Source organism: Vicugna pacos, chromosome 3 (assembly GCF_048564905.1).
Source record: "Vicugna pacos chromosome 3, VicPac4, whole genome shotgun sequence".
Classification (NCBI taxonomy): domain Eukaryota; kingdom Metazoa; phylum Chordata; class Mammalia; order Artiodactyla; family Camelidae; genus Vicugna; species Vicugna pacos.
The window spans coordinates 98,838,802-98,858,055 of NC_132989.1; the positions used below are offsets into that span (position 1 = coordinate 98,838,802).

The window sequence follows — 19,254 nt, forward strand, 5'->3', positions numbered from 1 at the left end:
AAGCTCTGGGGGCAGGGCCTGGACATCTGCATTTAACAAGCCCTGCAAAAACTTGATGAATGCTAAAGTTTGAGAATCACTCAGTTACTAGGTGTGTGTATATGTGTATATATACATATTTTCTACCAGCAGTTCTTGAGCTTGCCTCTTCCTTGGAGAGTTAGTATAATACTTGGGATTTTGAACTGTCTGTGTACAGTATTTGGCCTTGAAATCTGATAGAAGATTGGAAAATATTATTTGAGCCTTCTTTAAATACTAGGTTTGTTTGCCAGTCTAAGGGATGAGAAAGACGCTTTTGTGTTTCATTGGCATTTCAGAAATTTCCACTCATGGGAGAAGGAATTTTACAAAATGCTGTCCTAGAAATGATAATTACTTTTGTAACCAAAAACTGCACATGATTTTTTATTTATTTCTCTCTTCCTGTAGCTACAAGAGCCAAATACTGATCGACAACTTATTGAGACTTCTCCAGTTCTACAGAAACTTACTGAATTTGAAGACGCAATTGGAGTAATTTTTACCCATGTTCGACTTTTGGCAAGAGCATTCACGTTGAGAACGGTGGGATTTAACCATCTGACCCTGTGAGTTAGGAATACTCCTGTAGTTCTAACGTGACTATTTAGACAGGCAGTCCCAAACCTTCCCTGCATGCCCTTCAAAGGAATTGGAGTTTCAAACATAATGCCAGGAAAAAATCACATCATTAGATAGGTGAGCAGCCAGACACTGGTGTGGACCAGGGGACAGGCTCTGATCCAGTATTTTTGGTCTCACTGTCATGCATCTTACTTCTTTGTAAAGTATAAGAGAAGTGTGAAGGAGGTGGAAACTTTTTTTCTATGAAGAGACAAATATTAAATATTCTAGGCTTTATAGGCCGTGTGGTCCCTGGTCACAACAATCTGACTCTGCCATAGTAAACTAAAAGCAGTCACAGAAGAAATGGAAATGAATGAACATGGCTGGGTCCCATTTAACCTTTATTTACTAACACAGGCCACGGGCTGAATTTGGTTCTCCAGTTCCTGCTCTAGATGAGTGGTTTGAACATGAGCTAATGAAATAATTAAGAAAATAACCAAAATGTTATTTCTTTGCATCCGTTTTTTATTCAGTTTTTGGATCCCTTCCCCCTAATCAGATATTCAGAGCTCTCTATAAACTATAAAGATTAAAGATGCTTGTCATAGACTTTTTAGTCCTTAAACTAGAGTCCCGATTTGAATAATGGAGTATAATTTTCAATAAAGAGATGAAGACTTAGCAAGGAAAATTCTTGGACCTTTTGCTTTGTTTTGTCTCTATAGAGAGTGTCTGTGCCAGATTGTCGTCTGTACTGTATGTATGGTTGGCCCTTGAATTACGTGGGTTTGAACTGCATGAATCCACTTAAGTGTGGATTTTTTTCAGTAAATATGTGCTACAGTGCTACATGATCATGTCAGTTGGTTGAATCCACAGATGCGGAAATGTGGATACAGAGGGCTGACTGTAAAGTTAAACTGGATTTTCGACTGAATAGGGGGTCGCTGCCCCTAACCCCCGACATTGTTCAGGGATTCAACTGCAGTTTATTTTTCAGTTGATACTCCTCAGCTTCAACTAGGCACTGTTTACCAGTCTTCATTTCAGCAGTTGTTTAATCCTTAGTTCTTACTTCTCTCTCCTTTGAAAATGAGCCTGCATTGACTCAGATCTCTTTTCAATTGAGGGGCCTTAGGGAATTGTATTTAGTTTTGTGCTTTAAGCAAGATGAAAACGTTGCCTTTTTAAATCATGCCTTTTTAACAAAAATTCTGGGTTTTCTTTTTTAATCCACAAATACTCATTGATCTCTTTACACTGAATTACATTGAATTTTTTTTTTTCCCTTAGAGGCCACAATCAGAGGATGGAATTCCTAGGTGACTCCATAATGCAGCTGGTAGCCACAGAATACTTATTCATTCATTTCCCAGATCATCATGAAGGACACCTAACAGTGAGTTTGTGTAAAATCATTTTCCTTCAATAAGATTGCTGTATAATAAAGAGTGAAATTAGAAGAACCAAATATATTTTTATGTAATGGGTGACTTAGATCTTGGTGACTTTAGCATGTCACATGGTTTTGTTTTATTATGTGAATTTTGTACAAAGCATCATATGGTAAGAACCCATTTTATGCTCCAACTCAGTGATTCAACTGAGTAGGAGCATAAAATGATTGCCTGCTCAGTGCAAGACACTGAGTTAGGCTTCAAGAGGGGAGCAAACGTTTATTAACTGACACCTAGTCTGTCCATAAGAACTGTTGCAAGTAATTAAAAATGTAAGTAAATAACTACAACTTGTGTGTGTGTGTGTCTACATATACATGTACACTATAAAAAGTATAGGTAAGTAATTGTAACTAAGTACAAGGGAGTACCATGTCAAATATTATGAAGAGACATAGAAAAACTGTTGCAATTACACGTTGAGGAAAAGTAAGTTTTCTTTTAGCTGTGGAGTTCCTAGAAGGCTGCTTGGATATGATGATGTTTGAGTCTTTAAGGCTGGGTAGGATTTGGCCATTGGGAGTTAGTGGGAAATTTCTATGCAAAGACAATCCACACACTGGGACTGCCGAGAAACAAGGCGCAGCGTGGAAAATCAGAAGCCTCAGTTTGTCTCAACCGTGGTGGAGTTGAATGAGGCTTATAGAGACAGGGTTTGATTTATGAACACAGTGAAATGGCCCCATTCCTCTCACTTTTGTTTCATTTTATAAAACTTTATTGAGCTTTTTTATTTGCTGTGTACTATTTTTACTCCATGAAACCGATCGATAGTATAACTGGAATGGAGAACAAAACATCCTCTGGAAGCCGGTCATGATGAGTGCTCACAGCACAAGGAATAACCTTTGAGAAGTCCCTGTAGCATTGGGCGTTGAGAAAGCAAATGCTTTATTGGGCAGAGAAAAATAATCCACACTAAGACATTTTGTGAGTGCAGATGCTCTTAATTACGCTAGAAGCAAATAATAAGTCTTTCATACTTTGCATCTATACAGTTCTTATGCATGTTTGGCTTTGAATAGAGTTGGATCTTATCTGTGCAACTGTGAATCCTGGAAATGGTTTATATGAGACACAAATACTAGAGTTAGGGAGTATATGAATTGGCTATAACTTTTCAGTGAAATTTCTAAGCCCAACAGAATATGGTTCTTTCATTCATTTACTCAGTGAATATTTATTGTGCTCCTACCCTGCCTCATGTCCCATTATATGAGAAAGCAGTACCCTTACTTTAAATGTAATTTAAAATTAACAGTTTGTTTACCATTTAAAGTTAACTGCTTTGGGTGGACAAGAAGTGTTTCCCCCTTGAATTGATACTAAATTCTTAAGAACATATGAGCATGTACCAGAAATAAACCAATCTCTGGTATCTTGAGCTGCATTCGGGGATCAATAAATGCTTGTTCAGTCTCTTCCATTAGAGAGTAGACTTTATAGCTGTCAGGGTATCAGGTTGGTCTGAGAATTGGCCAAACCGAACCAAATGGCTTGAAGTAGTAATTCACTTCATGGCCACATGGAGGCCACAGTTGAAAATTGTGACTTACACATTTACCCCTGTTTTCCCACAAAATTAGTTGTAAAGTCTAGGATTTTGTAAAGATGGGATGTACAGATCAACAAATTTACTGTAATCCTTCTTAGTCACTGCATATGTGCCCTCTTGGCCTCCAACATTGAACAGACAATGAAACCAAAACTCAGAAAGGCATGAATCCTACCCAAGGTCTGGATAAAGGTAAAAGCAGGAATATGCTAGAGATTCCAGTTTTGTGTCTTTTCCAGAATGACTTCAGTGCAGTGATTTGTAGTTTTATCCAAAAAATGTTTATTAGCTTAATGTCTTAAAATTAGAGAATTTTTGACTAGCTTATTAGAAAGATGTTAACAGATGACAAAATTCTGATATGATGGTTTTATTAACTATATTCACAGAAAGCTTTGGTAGAAATCAGTTGGACCAGCAGATCTTTTGGCAAAACAAAGATGACCTGTCATCAGTTAAATACAGTTAAATACATACAATGTATTTTCCTCGTTTACTGTCTGTCTCGTCTCGTTGGAGTGTACACTTCATGAGGACAGGGGTTTCGTCTTTTCTCTTCATTCCTGATTCCCTGGGCCCTTGGACAGTTCCCAGCATGTCAGCGCTCAGTTCATGAGCTGAATGAATGATCCATGAATGATCATGTTCCAGTCTAACGCTCTCGGCTTATTCTGTGAATAGCGACTTAAGAATGAGCCTGCCCCCTGCCCGGCCTCATGTCCCATGTGCTTCTTTTCCCCCGCCCTCCCCTCTGGCTGCTCTGTGTTCCTCCAGGCCCCCTCCTGCGTCGGGCTTTGTATGTGGTGTTCTACTCGGAGGGCTTTCTGCTTCCTGCCCTTACTCTGGTCCACCTGGCGTCTCCTACTCTGCCCTTAGATGTCGGTTCCGGTGTGACTTCTGCCTGCAGGGGAAACTTTCCAGTCACATTTCCATGTTCTTTTCCTTCTTGGTGCTTACTTGAGTTTGCCTGTCTCACTACCCTGAAGTTCTGCGAGAGCATGTTTTTATTTATCACTGCCTGCCCAGCAGTGCCTGGTATACGGAGGCTTTCAGTACATATTTGATGAATAAGTAGAAGAATGAGAGTTCTGTGGGCAGCTAAGTCTGGGGTGGGGGTAGCAGGAGCAGCACTGGAGGAAGCAGCATGTTGTTTTATGCCTAAGGCGAGAAGCTGAAAACTTATTTATGAATGTCTAAAGATTAGAAGTAATTTAAGATTTATGGAGGATTACTTGTTGCAGTTGCTTTTGGCGGAAAGGGGATAGAGTGGGGGTGGAGGATTGCAAATTATTCATTACTGTGATTAGAGGACACACAACTCCAGTAATTCACACAAGAGACGGTAGTTGGCTTGGAGTCGTTCCCTTGCCCACTGATTTTGCAGAGAATAAGGACAACTGAGCAGATGAAATCATAGTTTTCAGTTTTGAATACTGATGGGGGGAACCTAGTGTTCTATAAATCGGGTATTCAAAAAGGCCTATTTGGGAAGGAATGTCAGGTTAAATAATTGTTCTAGGATGGTGAAGTTTGAATTGGGACATAGAGGGAAGAGGTTCTGTTTCATAGACTGAAGGTTTGGTATTTGAGGATAGAACCTACTTAGAGTCAGGGTGTATAGTGAGAGGGTCTCAAAAAGCACTTACTCAGACTAGAGTGCCTGTCTTGTCACGCTTTCCAGTTTTAACATTTGCATGAGCTTCCACCTCTATTTTATAATTTTTTCTTAGCCTTTACTACAACCTACTGAGCTAAAAATCAAAGTCAGTCTCATGCCTACAATGTGCAAGGCATTTTGCCCACTGGTGGAGTCCACCAGCAAGACAAACTTGCAGAAATTTTTGTTTTTGGAGGAATGATTTGGGATATGAGAAAGCGAGGATTATAAACAGAAAGTTTGAGAGCCAGTGATCTAACCCTTCCCTGATGCCTCCAAACAGCACTAAGCATAAATCATTCAAACAGGTATCTTATCTAAAAGATCTCTTAGAGAGAACAGATTCCGCGGCCTTGTGTTTGAGAATTTCTCCGTCACCAACATAATTTGGCTCTTTGTATTTGACCTGCATTCCAGCTGCCAGCATTTGCCTACCTTTTCTCTAGTTATCACCGGAAGTGGAGACAATCTGGCTACCCCTCTTGGTATGATAGACCTGTGTGGCACATCACTGTCATTTTTAATATGTCCTGCTTTTACCCCGTGCTCTTACATTACAGCCCTCAAAGTAATAAATCAAGTCTACTCATTTTACACTAGGTGGCCCTCTTCGGTAGCTCATATCCACAGCTCTGGTTCTCTCTTTAGACTCAAGAGTGAACAGAAGTTGAAGGAAGAGAGTTAATATGTTTCTTTGCTTATTTTAAACCAGTAAACCTTTTTCTTAGTAAATTTTAAGTTTAAATTAATTCTGAAAGACTGCCATGTTGAGATCATAGAAAACATCCTGGATTCTCAATTCTCCAGTTTGTGATTTGTGATGTTTTTATTGGGCCTCACCATTGCTTCAGGAACTCAGCAGACTTTTCCTCAACTTTACAGAGAGCCCTAACTACAGCTTGCCTCACTTTTTCTGGTGATTTCAAGTTAAACTTTATCTTTCTTTTGCGGGGGACTGAGGGGAGGGGGTGTTAAAAAAGTTGTTAAGGACAGGTTAGCACTTAGTAAAATGGAGAGCTCTGAAGACAGTAGACAGATATCCAGAATATTTGCACTGAAAACAAATCCAGAGGACTTCCAAGAACTTTCTGTAACCCTTTCCATGTAACTGAAGAGCAAGCATGTCTTGCCTGATGATAATGATGCCAGTAGCAACAGCAGCTCACATTTCCCGTGTGTTTATCAAGTACCAGTCACTGTATGTGGATTGTGTACTCATTCACTTTAATTCTCATTTCATCCCTGTGCGGTGGGTACTGCTTTCTCCGTTTAATGGATGAGGAAACTGAGCCTCAAGGAGATTTGGTGACCTGTATAGAGTCATTCAGTCAAGAAGTGGTAGGGCTGTAGTTTGAACCCAGTCGGCATGGCGCCAAATATTTTGCTTTTCACTAGTGCGTCTGACCCAAGGCATTGTTTGCAAAACAGTCTAATAATCATTTCATGCTCTGTTAGGTGCTTAATGTTCATTTTCTTGATTTCTACTGAAAAGAAAAATTCCTCTATGTAAAATAGCAATGCATCAACATCAGCAGACTTTCCAACCTCACGTCTTAGCCCTTTCAGATCCATCCACCAAAATGATCCTTCTAAAATCAAAAAACCACCTTGCCACTTTTCCCCACTTGACACCTTTTAGGATCCCTCTTCCCTAGTAGAAAAGTACTGGCTTCTTTACTTCCCCTGAGAGACTCTCTATGCAGAGGCTGGCCAGCCTCCCCTGTATCCGCTCTTCCCCACTAGGCTCAGGTTTCCCTCCAGTTCCAGCCAGTGATCGCCTTGCTGTGTCATGGTCCTGTGCTTTTGACAGAGCTGTTTCCTCCTCCTGGAAAACCCTCTCGTATTGTCTTCGCCTGTTCAGGTGGCTAAAGCAAGGTTACCCCGAACCGGGTGGCTTATGAACTATATTGTTCACAGTTCTGTTGGCTGGGAGTCCGAGATCGGAGTGCCAGCAGTCAGGTGAGGGCTCTTCTGAGTCTCAGACTTTGCCCTGTACCCTCACAGGGTGGAAGGGGCTAGAGGTCTCCATGGCAGAGGCCCCCACCTCCTAATACTGTCATCGTCTTCGAGGGTTAGGATTTCAACACGTGAATTTTGGGGCAACAGCAAACTTTCGGACCATAGCACCCAGTCTTCTCCCACTGGCAGATTCATTCTTTTTCAGTTCTGGCTCTACATTCATCAGAATCCAACTACATGAATTTTTTAAAAATGTACGCATCCAAGTTACATCCCCAGAAATTCTAATTCCCTGGTTATTAGAAGAGGCCTGAGCACCAGTATGTCAAAAGTACCTTACGATTCTGATATAACAGCCAGGTCAACAAGCCCCTGAAGTGTTTTTACTCAGGGGTCAGGTCCTCTGGGAGGCCTTTTCGGAAGGCTGAGTTGGAGAGGAGCACCGCGTGGCCCCTGCTGTCACTGCAGCCGCCTCGGTGCATTGTGGTGACCACTTTGTGCATAGCTTTCTCAGAAGTTAGAAGCTCTTGCAGGGCGGCCACGAGATGCCAGTCATCTTGGGATCTTCAGCCCGCAGCACAGGGGCCGCCAGGCATCTGCCTCCATAGCTGTTGCACGGAACTGCCGTCATTTAGGTGGTTTTCTGCCTTGTGATCCCCCCCTTGAGCTCACTCGTTGGCAAACAGCGTAATTCATTCTGAAGGAGAGTTCAGCAAAGGCCAAGGATAGAGGCTGTCATTTAAAGAACTGCCTTTCAGACTCTCTTATTTAGGTAAAGAGCAAAGTCTTACCTTTTTTCAACTCGTCTTCTAAATTTAAACTGACTCTAAAAATACGGATGACTTGTAACTTCCTTCTCCCCTGCTGACTTTGGGTTCAGGCTCTGAGTTTTGGCAAGAACTGAAAGATCTCCCTTTCTGCTGGCCACCCTGTGGGTGCTTTAAGACCCATCAGGGCATATCTTAAATAAAACTAGAAGTGCTTCTGTTTCCATCCTCACTGCTTCCTCCTTCCCCTCAGATAGGAGTACTGCACAGGACTGAATGAGGAGCCCTGACGCTGCGGCCCCATGACAGTGACATGTCATGGATTGTGTGTGCTCCTGTGAGCATCAGGCTTGTTGATTCTGGGGCATAAGATCTCCATACATGCAGCCCGAATAAGAATTTTCTCCTCGCACCAAAGTCGTATACTGAGAGAGAACCCCCCTTGTTCAGCATAGTCATATTCTCAAAATAGCCCCCCTATTCCCCCACGGCCTCTACTTTGAGAACCTCTCCCATTAGAAATCCAAACTAAAACATACCTCCCTTCCATCTCAGTTGTTGTGTAATTACAGGATATTAGGCTGGTGGGCTCCCTATTGGTTGTGTCTTCTTTTAATGTTCTATTCCAGGCCTTTTTACTTTTGAGCTTCTCTGTGGATATTAATTTTAATGAAACACATAGTATATTGAAGAAAAAATAGAGTTGGGGGAAATCGGAGGAGGAAAGGAGCAGAGACAAGCAAAGAGTAATAGCCTGTAACTCGACGGCAAGCATGGCTTATGAAGATCAAGTTGTATTTCTGCTTCATGAATCATTGTCAGACAAATTAAGAACATATTGTTTCTTATTTATCTATCGTCAAGGATGCAATCTCAGGCGTGGAGAATAAATCTTGATTTTCATAAGCTCAGCTGACACTATGGAGGCACAGAGTATAAAACTCACATCTAATAAACAAAGTGCGATGGGGAATGGCAGGGGGTATGATTCCAGCAGCTGCTTCCTGCTCCTCGGCTCTGGTGTCAGGGATGTTCCTTTGCAGGAAGGAATTCTTATAGTAGACCATGAGTTTGTTATACCTGTTGTAAGAAAAAGGTCTAGTTTTAGGTGCATTATTCCCTCACATCTTGGAGATCGGGGGTAATTACTTTCAGCTTCTGTTTGGTGAGCTCTCATCTTTGTATCCCCCCGCTTTTCCCGGCCTCCCTCCCCCACTTTCCCCCAGTGAGTGATCAGTGAGTGTTAAATTCCAAAACCATGCTTGCTTCATGGGCACCTCTACAATGGACTGGTTGTACAATTTTCATGCACTGTTTAATGTTACTACTTCGATAGTCATTGGAGGCCTCCCAGCTGACTGAAATTCCTAGTAGAAATTTTTGTTTGGAATTCCTGAAGTTGAAACATGAATGTTATATTTTAATTTGATTCAAAATAAAGGATCTCAGGTTGAAAAACTGTGAGTCAGGATATGTAGTTTAAATCTTTAAAATAGTAAAAGTAACACTGTAAATACATAATTTAAATATTTTAAATAATACTAAAACATATTTCCCCAAATCCTATAGTATTGAAATTAGCATCAGTGCCATAAAACTTGAAGCTTATTTTAGACTTTTTAAAAATGCTCCTTTAAAACTAATGTACAATGACCGAAAGCAGGTGGAGTTTGCCTGTTGGTTGATGGATTGGATTGATTGATTGCAAAAGGGCCAAGGAACTTGCTGGGGGTGATGGAAATATAGATGCTTATCAGAACTCATCTAACTATACTGAAAATGGGTGCATTTTATTGCATGTAAATTATACTTCAGTAAGTTGATTTTCAAAGTTTTAATGCTCCTTCATTTAGTAGCATTTAACTTAATGGAAGCTCTGACCTTTAATATGATACAGCATCTCCCCTGACACTGCTCACTGCTACTAAACAACTAAATGAACTGTTTAAATGTCTGTTAGGTAAAATCCAGGAACAGAGTAAGTTATTAAGAAGAAATTAGAAGCATGTGGAATTTGTCACTGCCTCCTGGGGATAGTGATTACTTGCCTAGGTGTCCCTGTCAGTGAGGTGGTCTAGGCTGGTTGGTCCCAGCATAGGAGCACAAGAGGGACCAAAAGTGATATGGTTTCTAAGTATACCTCAATTCCTTTTGTCCAGTTGCTGCGAAGCTCTTTGGTGAATAACAGAACTCAAGCCAAGGTAGCAGAAGAACTGGGCATGCAGGAATACGCCATCACCAATGACAAGACCAAGAGGCCTGTGGCCCTTAGGACCAAGACCTTGGCAGACCTTTTGGAATGTGAGTCCTATAAAATAAAGCTTTTTCCTTAACCTGCAGATTCAGAGTTTAAATCAAATGGACCAGCATTTATGCTGCTTCTCATTATTGTTATGTTTGACTAAAGAAACCTCTTTTCTATTTTAATTTTTCTTTTTGCAGTTCTCCAAAACTTGTTTGAAGGAGAATTATTTGGAATTAAGAGACATGAATAATGAATTTATGTTCAATCCGTATTCAGTGGTACCCTTCCCCTCCCCCTGCACTCCTGCCCCCTCCATCCTAGTGCTCAGCCATCATGTCTTTTTGTGTGAAAAAGTAACAGAATGTGAAGATTGGTAATGGTGAATCACAGCTGTTTTTGCCACCCAGCAGCCTTCAGATAGGGACATAAAGAAAGAAGGGAAATTTATTCATTAAACACTAAAACTATTATCTGTTTTGAATGAGCTCAAAGCTCTATGGACAATGTTGTCATCTTGCACAGTTTCTGATCTGGTGTGGTAGCATTATAAGTAATCCTGTTACAGCTAACTAAAGGATTATACACACAGTTCTGTTGTTTCTGGTATGACTTTAAAATAAGTGCACCATTCGCTGGGCCTTGGAACTTTTTTTTTTTAATATTATGGTATTTTTGACAATTGGAGTTCTATACACATATTAAAGTCTACCATGCAAAACCAGATGATTTTCACAGTGCAAAGGCAACCTGACTAAGGGACTGAAAAGAACTTACTCAATTAAAGAAAAGTAACTTAAGATTAAAATTACAAAAAAATTAAGTTGAGTCACCAGTCTTTTTTTTAATCTCAACAAAAGCTATTTTTATTCCTTCTTTTAAAAACTCGCCATTTGTTTACTTGGTTAAGGTGCCTTTTAATGAGGTTGTCTTTGGGGTCACCATTTATCAATGTAAATTTGGACATATTGTTATACTGTCATTAAGCCCGGTATTAAGTTTTTCTCTTTTACAGCAGACTGAATCTGTAAATTGTCCCATTTCTGTTTACGGAATATAACACAGACCCTTGTAAATGGGTGATCTCCTCAAGATCGGTGTTAAGAATAGCAGGCCTCGAGGATATGCCTATTCTGGTGTCATATCTGATCTTCAAGTTTTATTTTGATTTATTTGATGTTAACATGGTTGTATTCCTAGATATCATTCTTTCCCTGCTATACAACAGCATGTTATGTATCATTTTAACTAGTTATTCATTTAGCCCTTAGCCAAACGTAATTTGGTCTTTATACTCTGTGTTTCTTTGCATCTTAATCACACATCTATATTGCTGCTTCTGATATTGGTGATAAAGAGTAGTTCTTGTTTGAAGAAAGATGAAATGGTAAAGCTAAAAAATAAAGAAGTCTTGGAAGTTGAAAACCTTATTAAAATGTTTCTTAAAAGCCTAGGTCTTATACTCTTTCTAGAGAGTAGCAATGCATTGTGGTTTATTTTGAAATATTCTCTTTTTCAGCATTTATTGCAGCACTGTACATTGATAAGGATTTGGAATATGTTCATACTTTCATGAATGTTTGTTTCTTTCCGCGATTAAAAGTAAGCTCATATAAAATTTAGATTGGTTACATGTTTTATGCTTGGTGATTCTAGAACCCGTTACTAAATACTTTTTGGGGGACTTGCTACAGGAGTTCATTTTGAATCAGGATTGGAATGACCCCAAATCTCAGCTTCAGCAGTGCTGCTTGACACTTAGGACAGAAGGGAAAGAGCCAGACATTCCTCTGTACAAGTAAGTATATGCTGCCCACTGGCCTTCGGACCCAGTAAACTTAGTTATGCTCCATATACCTGGAAGAAAAACTAATCACTCTGGGGAAATGGTAACAAGGGTCCTGGATGGAGATTTCTCGACTCGAACTGCATCCAACACTGAAACTCTTTGGGCCTCTCAGTCTTTTAGCTCTAAGTAAGCGGGTCACGTTTGATTATGTGCTTTCTCCCATCTCTAAAATGCTTGGTGAACTGCTCCCTGGGAGAAAGACGCTAAGATGAGGAGATCAATTTAGGAAAAATTTAGGTTAAATTGTTTTTAAATACATTTTTATATTTGTCTTCTTATATTTTGTAACCCGTCCTGGCCCACACATCTAGGTTAGATGGTGTATGCTTATTTGTAATGATATTTGGGTATCTCCCTCCACTCCTTTGGATCCTTTTGGCCTCAGTGTCTGTCACCTGCTAGGCACTCACCATAAGAAGCAGGGCAGCTCTTCACCGCTGCTGTGTTACTTGTTATTTGGAACTTTTCTTTTAAGAATATATACTAAAAGCTGCCATGTACTTTTGCATATCTTTAGTGACAAATCTTTATCCTTTGAGGGGTGGGCAAAAGTCTCAGAAGAAATGCAGGTCACCACACATTACACCAGATTTGATGAAAACAGGGGTTTGACTCTGAAGTAGAGTTATTAGATAATAGAATTATCTTGACACTCATAAGCTGGTTTCAGAAGGTGGTTTCAAAGAGGAATTACAAAAGGGAAGGATTATCAAAATAGGTGGGTTGCCTCTCAAGGTGTGGTCTAGATACGTGTTTTCAAGAATGTTTAAGTATCTAGTTTCAGTACCAGGTTCCCCCTTGTCTCTGCACACACGTGACTGCAAGCACACACATTTGTGTGAGTGTTTCATGTGGAATAAAAGCCCCCCTCTTGTGGACTTTCTCAAACTTCACGGTACTCAGGGGAAAGCACCAGAGTGGCAGCTGAGAATTTTAAATCACTTTTTTTTTTTTAATTTAGTAGTCACAACACGTTGTAGGCTTTTTCACTAAAAGAAAAACTGAGGCCAAGAGAAGGTTGAGTCACCCCACAGCAGGCCACTATAAATTGTCCCAAGAAGCTGTCACTGCTGAACAATGTTTCCTTTATTTATTGGGGAAAAAAACCCAAAAGTCTAGAAATAGCACTTTAATATACGCCTAATAAGCATAATGAATATCCAAACTATTACATGAAAGGCTCAGAGTATTTCCTCATCAAAGTAATAATTAAAGTTCAATAAATAAAATGAGGATGACAAACTTCTCCTGGCCCGGGCCTGATTACTGTAATAAGTGCTACCTTTAAGAAGCCGTCCGTGTGCTTTCATCCCAATGAGCATAAACACAGAGGAAATGACTCCGCTCCCTTCTCATAAATCCCCCAAATGAAAGTACACGGTGAGCTTGTTCTTTTTTATCAAGATGATGGGGTGGTTTTACATAGTTTTTTCAAGATTACAGTGTTCATTCCATTATCTTTGTTGGCTGCTTTTAATTTCCCTTTTCCATGAAGTTATTATCAGTTTTACCGCATTTGAAATCTGCACCTTGTCATTAAAATCCACAGTACCTGGAGTTTTGTTTTTTTGGCAGTTGTGTTGTGTACTCAGCATTAGAGCATACCGTTGAAATGGTCTCTGCTGTTTCACAAATTAAATATATTTTCTGATCTTTTAGATAAGATACAAGATGTTAGAAAGAAACCATAAAGAATGTGAAGCCGTTCAGATGTGGCTTGAGGTGTACTACTCAAATATGTATTCTTTCTAGCTGTGATTAGCACTGAAAAACAATGAACAGACTGAAATGGCTAACTTTTCACTGATTTTAAAAAATTGATTACTTTTATATGATACTTGAAACAACACTTTGAAATTGTTTAAAACTATTTCACACTTCACTGTTAGCCTTAAGATATTGTTTACAATGCTCTGGGGGAAAATTATTTATGTATATATATAAAATATATATATATATATATATAAAGCCACTGTAGAATTTTTTAAATTTCTTACTTCAAAACTCTGTATTTGTCAGGTTACCAAGTCAAAAACATATGATTTAATTTTCTTGTTATTTTTACCTTCATCTCTCCAAGCAGTGAGGTTATGTGATTTTTCTTGGGTGTATGTATTAGCAGTAATGGTGAAATAACACTTGACATAATTCATGTTCTTTCCTTTTCCTTTCAGGACCCTGCAGACAGTGGGACCATCCCATGCGAGAACCTACACCGTGGCTGTCTACTTCAAGGGAGAACGAATCGGCTGTGGGAAAGGACCAAGGTATGGTCATTTCTTCAAATGGACATGCTGTATGTCTGAGAAGTCCCTGTGTGCTATTCCCAAACCCTGAAGTCTGTCTTTTTGACCTTAGAGTGTAGAGTGTTGGAGGGTAACAGCAAAGCGAAGCCCAAGAATTAATATCCCCACCAAGCCCAGCCCCAGACTTGGGACCTGGCCTTGAATGGTGGGGATGCCATTGCCTGAAGGGCTTTGGCTGCCTGAGAAAACCACATTACTTGGTGCACAGGTGTGGTCTGTCCAGTTTGAGTTACTCAACAGAGGACCCAGCGTTGCTGCAAGCATCGTATAAAACATGTTGTGGGTGACACAGCCATTAGATACTTGAGCTCGTATTCCTGCTCACTTGAGCTTTGTGGAAACACATCTTCAGGTAAAAAGAACTATGTATGTCATCACCTTTTTTTGAACCTTCCAATTTCTATCTTAAACTGAGAGGTGATTTGAAGTCTGTCTGTACATATATTTTTTTACTCTCTGCCTCTTAAACTTTACACTGAGGATGTTCAAATTTAAATAAGAAATACTTCAGACCTAATATAAATGGAAGGCATTTTATTGCAGTGGTGAAGGTGTGGAACGAATACCTTAAACAGGCTTTGTGCAAATAAATGACATTTCTGCAGGCCCCTGTGTGTATTCCTAATCTGTGCAATTCAGTAGGTGACAGTAGAAGTAATCAGATAAAATTTTATGCACCAAACATGAAAATCAGCCTGAATAATTTAGAGCCATACTTTGTGTTTCTGAAAAAAAGTTTTTAAATTAAAGTGTACCTCGTCTTTATTTTATTTAATAGTATTCAGCAAGCAGAAATGGGAGCAGCAATGGATGCACTTGAAAAATGTAAGCCTATCTCTTTTTCTATAATTATATGTTCATAATGTAATGAGTGTTTTATGGGAAGAAAATGGAGAAGTAGAAAAATGGTAAGTACTGATGAAATGTGATCTTCTTTTCTTCATAATTATTCTTCACACAGAGTATAGTAGAATATAAGATATATATAAAATGGCCTTCTGCTTTTTTAAAAAAGTCTTCCAAAATGCTTTCTGATTTTCATTTGCCTTTTTTGCATAGAGTCCCACTCTCAGCCCAGGTAGCCCACGTGAGTGCCTTGGTGTATTTCATTTTGTATAGTTCTCTATACTTCTGAAATCTTAAGCCCGTGCAGTTTTTTCTTTTTAGTTTTTGGCCATTGTTTTATTAAAATGGGATATTTACATATTTCTGCTTTTTCCCTTTTTTGCTCAGTAATGCTTCATGGGCAGCCCTGCAGGTCGCAGTGGTTCCAGTTCACTCTTTCTCAGGGGCTACAAAGTATTTCATGCTGTGGATGTATCATGTTTTATTCAGCTCTTAAACTTTTGGTGGACACTATTTCTGTTTTTTTATCACTGTCGACAACGTGAGTCCCTGTGTCGGTGCTCTTCATTCCAGGGGCTGGATTCCCGAGAGTATGATGACAGGGTTGGAGGAAATCAGTTACATAATTGACCCCTGTAGGGAGCTGCCGAGTCTTTGTAAATTGCAGGCTTAAGTGCAGGGAAGTTTTCTTCTGAGGTACACGGCGCTGCCCAGCAGAACCTGTGGGCAGCGTGACGGTGCGGTTCCATCGTACGTCAAGTACCAGCTCCGCGCGCGGAAGAGCGAGGTGCGGGGAGCTGAAAATGAGGCGGCCCAGGCTCTCAGCCTGGAGAATTCCTGGAAAGGCAGGAGAGCTGGGAGCCAAGTGAAAATCTGCAGACGGTAGCTTGGCGGTGGGGTCATGGGGACAGAAGCTAGTGTCGCCAGGGCCCCGTATCCTTGGAATCCTCTCTGGTGAGAGTTTTGCTGACTCAGTTGAGCAGTTTTTTTGAATCCATCACATATATATATATATATATATATATATATGGTGGACATATATATATGTATAGTCGCATATTGAAATAAGTGAGACTCCATTTTCTGCCTGTAAGATTGTTAATGGTGATCTTGGGAGTTTCTTGCTTGTTTGCTTTCAGCTATACACTGGTACTGGAGAGGTGGCCTGTTCGGAGACTGGCCTCCACACACCGTACATACTGCTGGGGGTGAAGTGTTTAAACTGCTGGAAAGCAGTTTGATTGTATGTGTCAGGTCCTTGAAGACATTGATACCCTTTGATCCAGACATTTATTTCTAGGAGTCAAACCTAAGAATACACCTGGAGCTATGAATTAAAGTTCACAAACCATGATAATCATGACAACTTCATTTATAATAGCCAAAAAAAAATCAATCAAACTACATGTTTATAAGTAGGGAAATGTTTAAATAAGTTTTCCCAGAGGTTGACTAACATTTCCTGTAACGGACCAGATAATAAATACTCTGTCACAGCTCCACCACTGTAGCCCTTAGGCTCGGAAGTATGGCAAACGGCCGGCATCTGTGTTCCAGTAAAACCTTATTTACCAAAATGGGTGGAGGGCTGTATTTGGCCTGTGGGCAATGGTTTACCAACCCACATTTTGTCTAAGTGTTGTAATATTTTGCAGCCATCAAAATATTTTTGAAGACTAATGATATGGGAAAATGTTTATACTATAAAAATAAATGAAAAAAGTACCCATCAAAATGTGCCTGTACTATACCTCCCAGTGTAAGGGTTGGGGGGGGAACGGTTTTAAGTGTTCGTGTGTCTGTGTAATATGTGTACACATTTACATTGTGTCTGTGTATGTGTGTGAGGTATAATTTACTTCATAGGAAAAGGGCTTATTATAAGGATATATTCCAAAAGTTTATCTATAGTTTGAGTGATGGGATTTTTTAAAAATGCAAATTAAATTTTACAATAGAATTTACTGAGGAAATAGGGTTCATTTTGTAGGAACTTGTACAACTCACTTTTTTTTGGATTTGTTTGATTTTTTTAAAAATACTGTTAATACTTGAAAACTGTTTTGTATAATACATAAGGAATCAATTTAATATCATTTAGAAAATAGGATTTTATTTCTGTTTTATCTCTAAACTACAAATGTCATTATATTCCTATTTTGTTTGAAGTCAGTCACTGACTCGTAGATATACATGGTCTTTACTGATTCGCTGCCCGCCTTTCAGATCCTTTTCCTACCCTGCTATTCCTGTCCCTACCCACCCTGCGGTGAAGATGGGACACCGTGTAAAAGGCGGAGGGGGCTTGTTAGGAATATGCTATGTATTTGTGTCCACTGTTAATACACTTCAACCTTCATGAAAAACAAGCTTATTCTCCCCGAAACAAGCCATGCTGTCTGATTCTTCCTATTTTTAAATATGAGGTAGTACCTTTTGTGTTTAACAGACCCTTACCTAGTTCGGGGAACGACATCATTTTCCTTTGTGTTACCTGGTAACTTGGTCTCGTTCATGCATGCATCCCTGTGATGTTTGTTGTTGGAGTATGTTTGTTGACTGAGTGTGTGAAATGACTTTTTTTCTCGTTCTACCTTTGACTTCTTACTCTGTTACTATGCTCATCATATACCACAGGTAACAACTGAATTGTAAAGTGTTTACATCTTAATCAAGATTTTCACTGTGTCAACACTCTTGCACTGGGTCAAATATCAAAATATTGCTTAACCTATGCTATTGAGTAACATGTTTCCTTTCACCAAATAAAAGTGCTCTACTTGAGTTGCTCTTGCCGATATAGCTTTGGGCTTTTCGTGGTAAACAATGCAAATTGAATTATCAGAAATAACAACTTAGGATGTGGCCTCCTTTTGTCCATCTGATCTTTTTTTTACTCCTTTCAGAAACTCTAATTGTTGGTAAATAATGGTGTGATAATATCATTATTTGTTCGAAGTTTTTGGTTTGAGCTTTATAAAAATATACAACTCCATTTTGCTATCGCCTCTAATCTCTCCCCGAAAATGACTTGTTGCTAGGAGAGCTGTGTTAACACACCTAGCTGGAAACGTTCCGAAACCACATGTCTGTGTTGTGACATTTCTGCATGTTTTGGTGCCTTTTATGCTCAAGTTCACATCAGGTACTGGAATCTAGAATTGGGAGCTGATCCAGATTTCCACTGTGTTCCTGAATGATGAAAGAGTCAGAGAAGAAAGCAAACAATTCTTTTTTCCTCTCGCCTTACAAAATACAGCTGTGTGGGTTTCATATGAATACATGTTTGTTTGTATGTGTGTATGTTTAGTTTGCATCATTCTTTGCACAAGTGACTCTCCTTTATTAAGTGTAAAATATATCTCCTTGTGTCAGATAACTTTCCCCAGATGGCCCATCAGAAGCGGTTCATTGAACGGAAATACAGACAAGAGTTAAAAGAAATGAGGTGGGAAAGAGAGCATCAGGAGAAAGAGCCAGATGAGACTGAAGACATAAAGAAATGAAGGAGGGCAGGGAAGTGGTGGTGTATTTACTTGGTTAATAACTGTGACTGTTGCCCATTGAGACCTAGCCTAGTTTTCCCGGAGACAATGAATGAAGTGTGCCCATTGAAATAAAACACAAAGTCAAATCACTCTTGTTGTTTTACTGATCTCCTACTTGGTTTTTTTAGCTGGATGGGCTTTATTACAAAGTATTTTGTTTCTCTTCTATTTACTGGAAAACTTCACTTGGGTGAATGTGCATATTCCCTATTATTTTGTTCTTTAAACAATAAAATTCAAAAAGTATATGTGGAATAGGTTGTTTTTTTTCCCCCTCTTTCTGAGATGTGACTCCAGACGTTCAGCTGACAAGTGAAAATTTTACTTTACTAGATATTTGGGCTCCACACTATTCACATCTACACTGTGTGAAATCTCTGGATTATTAACTCGATTTTTCAGCTTTTATCTGGGTGTTTATCATGTTCTCATCTGTAAATATCATGTTTACCCTCGCTAACCAGTGAGTCCTTTGTA

General features: G+C 39.5%; 1 protein-coding gene across 7 annotated transcripts in view; it reads left to right on the forward strand.

Annotated features, from left to right (window-relative positions):
• The window catches only part of DROSHA (drosha ribonuclease III), a 104,467-nt gene extending 85,444 nt beyond the window's left edge, over window positions 1-19,023 (forward strand). For all 7 annotated transcript variants that reach the window (XM_072958817.1, XM_072958818.1, XM_072958820.1 and 4 more), the window contains 8 exons: window positions 433-590; window positions 1,885-1,990; window positions 10,146-10,287; window positions 11,748-11,830; window positions 11,923-12,026; window positions 14,252-14,344; window positions 15,162-15,208; window positions 18,605-19,023. In XM_072958817.1, coding sequence (XP_072814918.1) covers window positions 433-590; window positions 1,885-1,990; window positions 10,146-10,287; window positions 11,748-11,830; window positions 11,923-12,026; window positions 14,252-14,344; window positions 15,162-15,208; window positions 18,605-18,735 — 864 coding nt within the window. In that variant the 3' untranslated portion in view covers window positions 18,736-19,023. The remainder of the gene's footprint in view (window positions 1-432; window positions 591-1,884; window positions 1,991-10,145; window positions 10,288-11,747; window positions 11,831-11,922; window positions 12,027-14,251; window positions 14,345-15,161; window positions 15,209-18,604) is intronic.
• The last annotated feature ends 231 nt before the right edge of the window (window positions 19,024-19,254 follow it).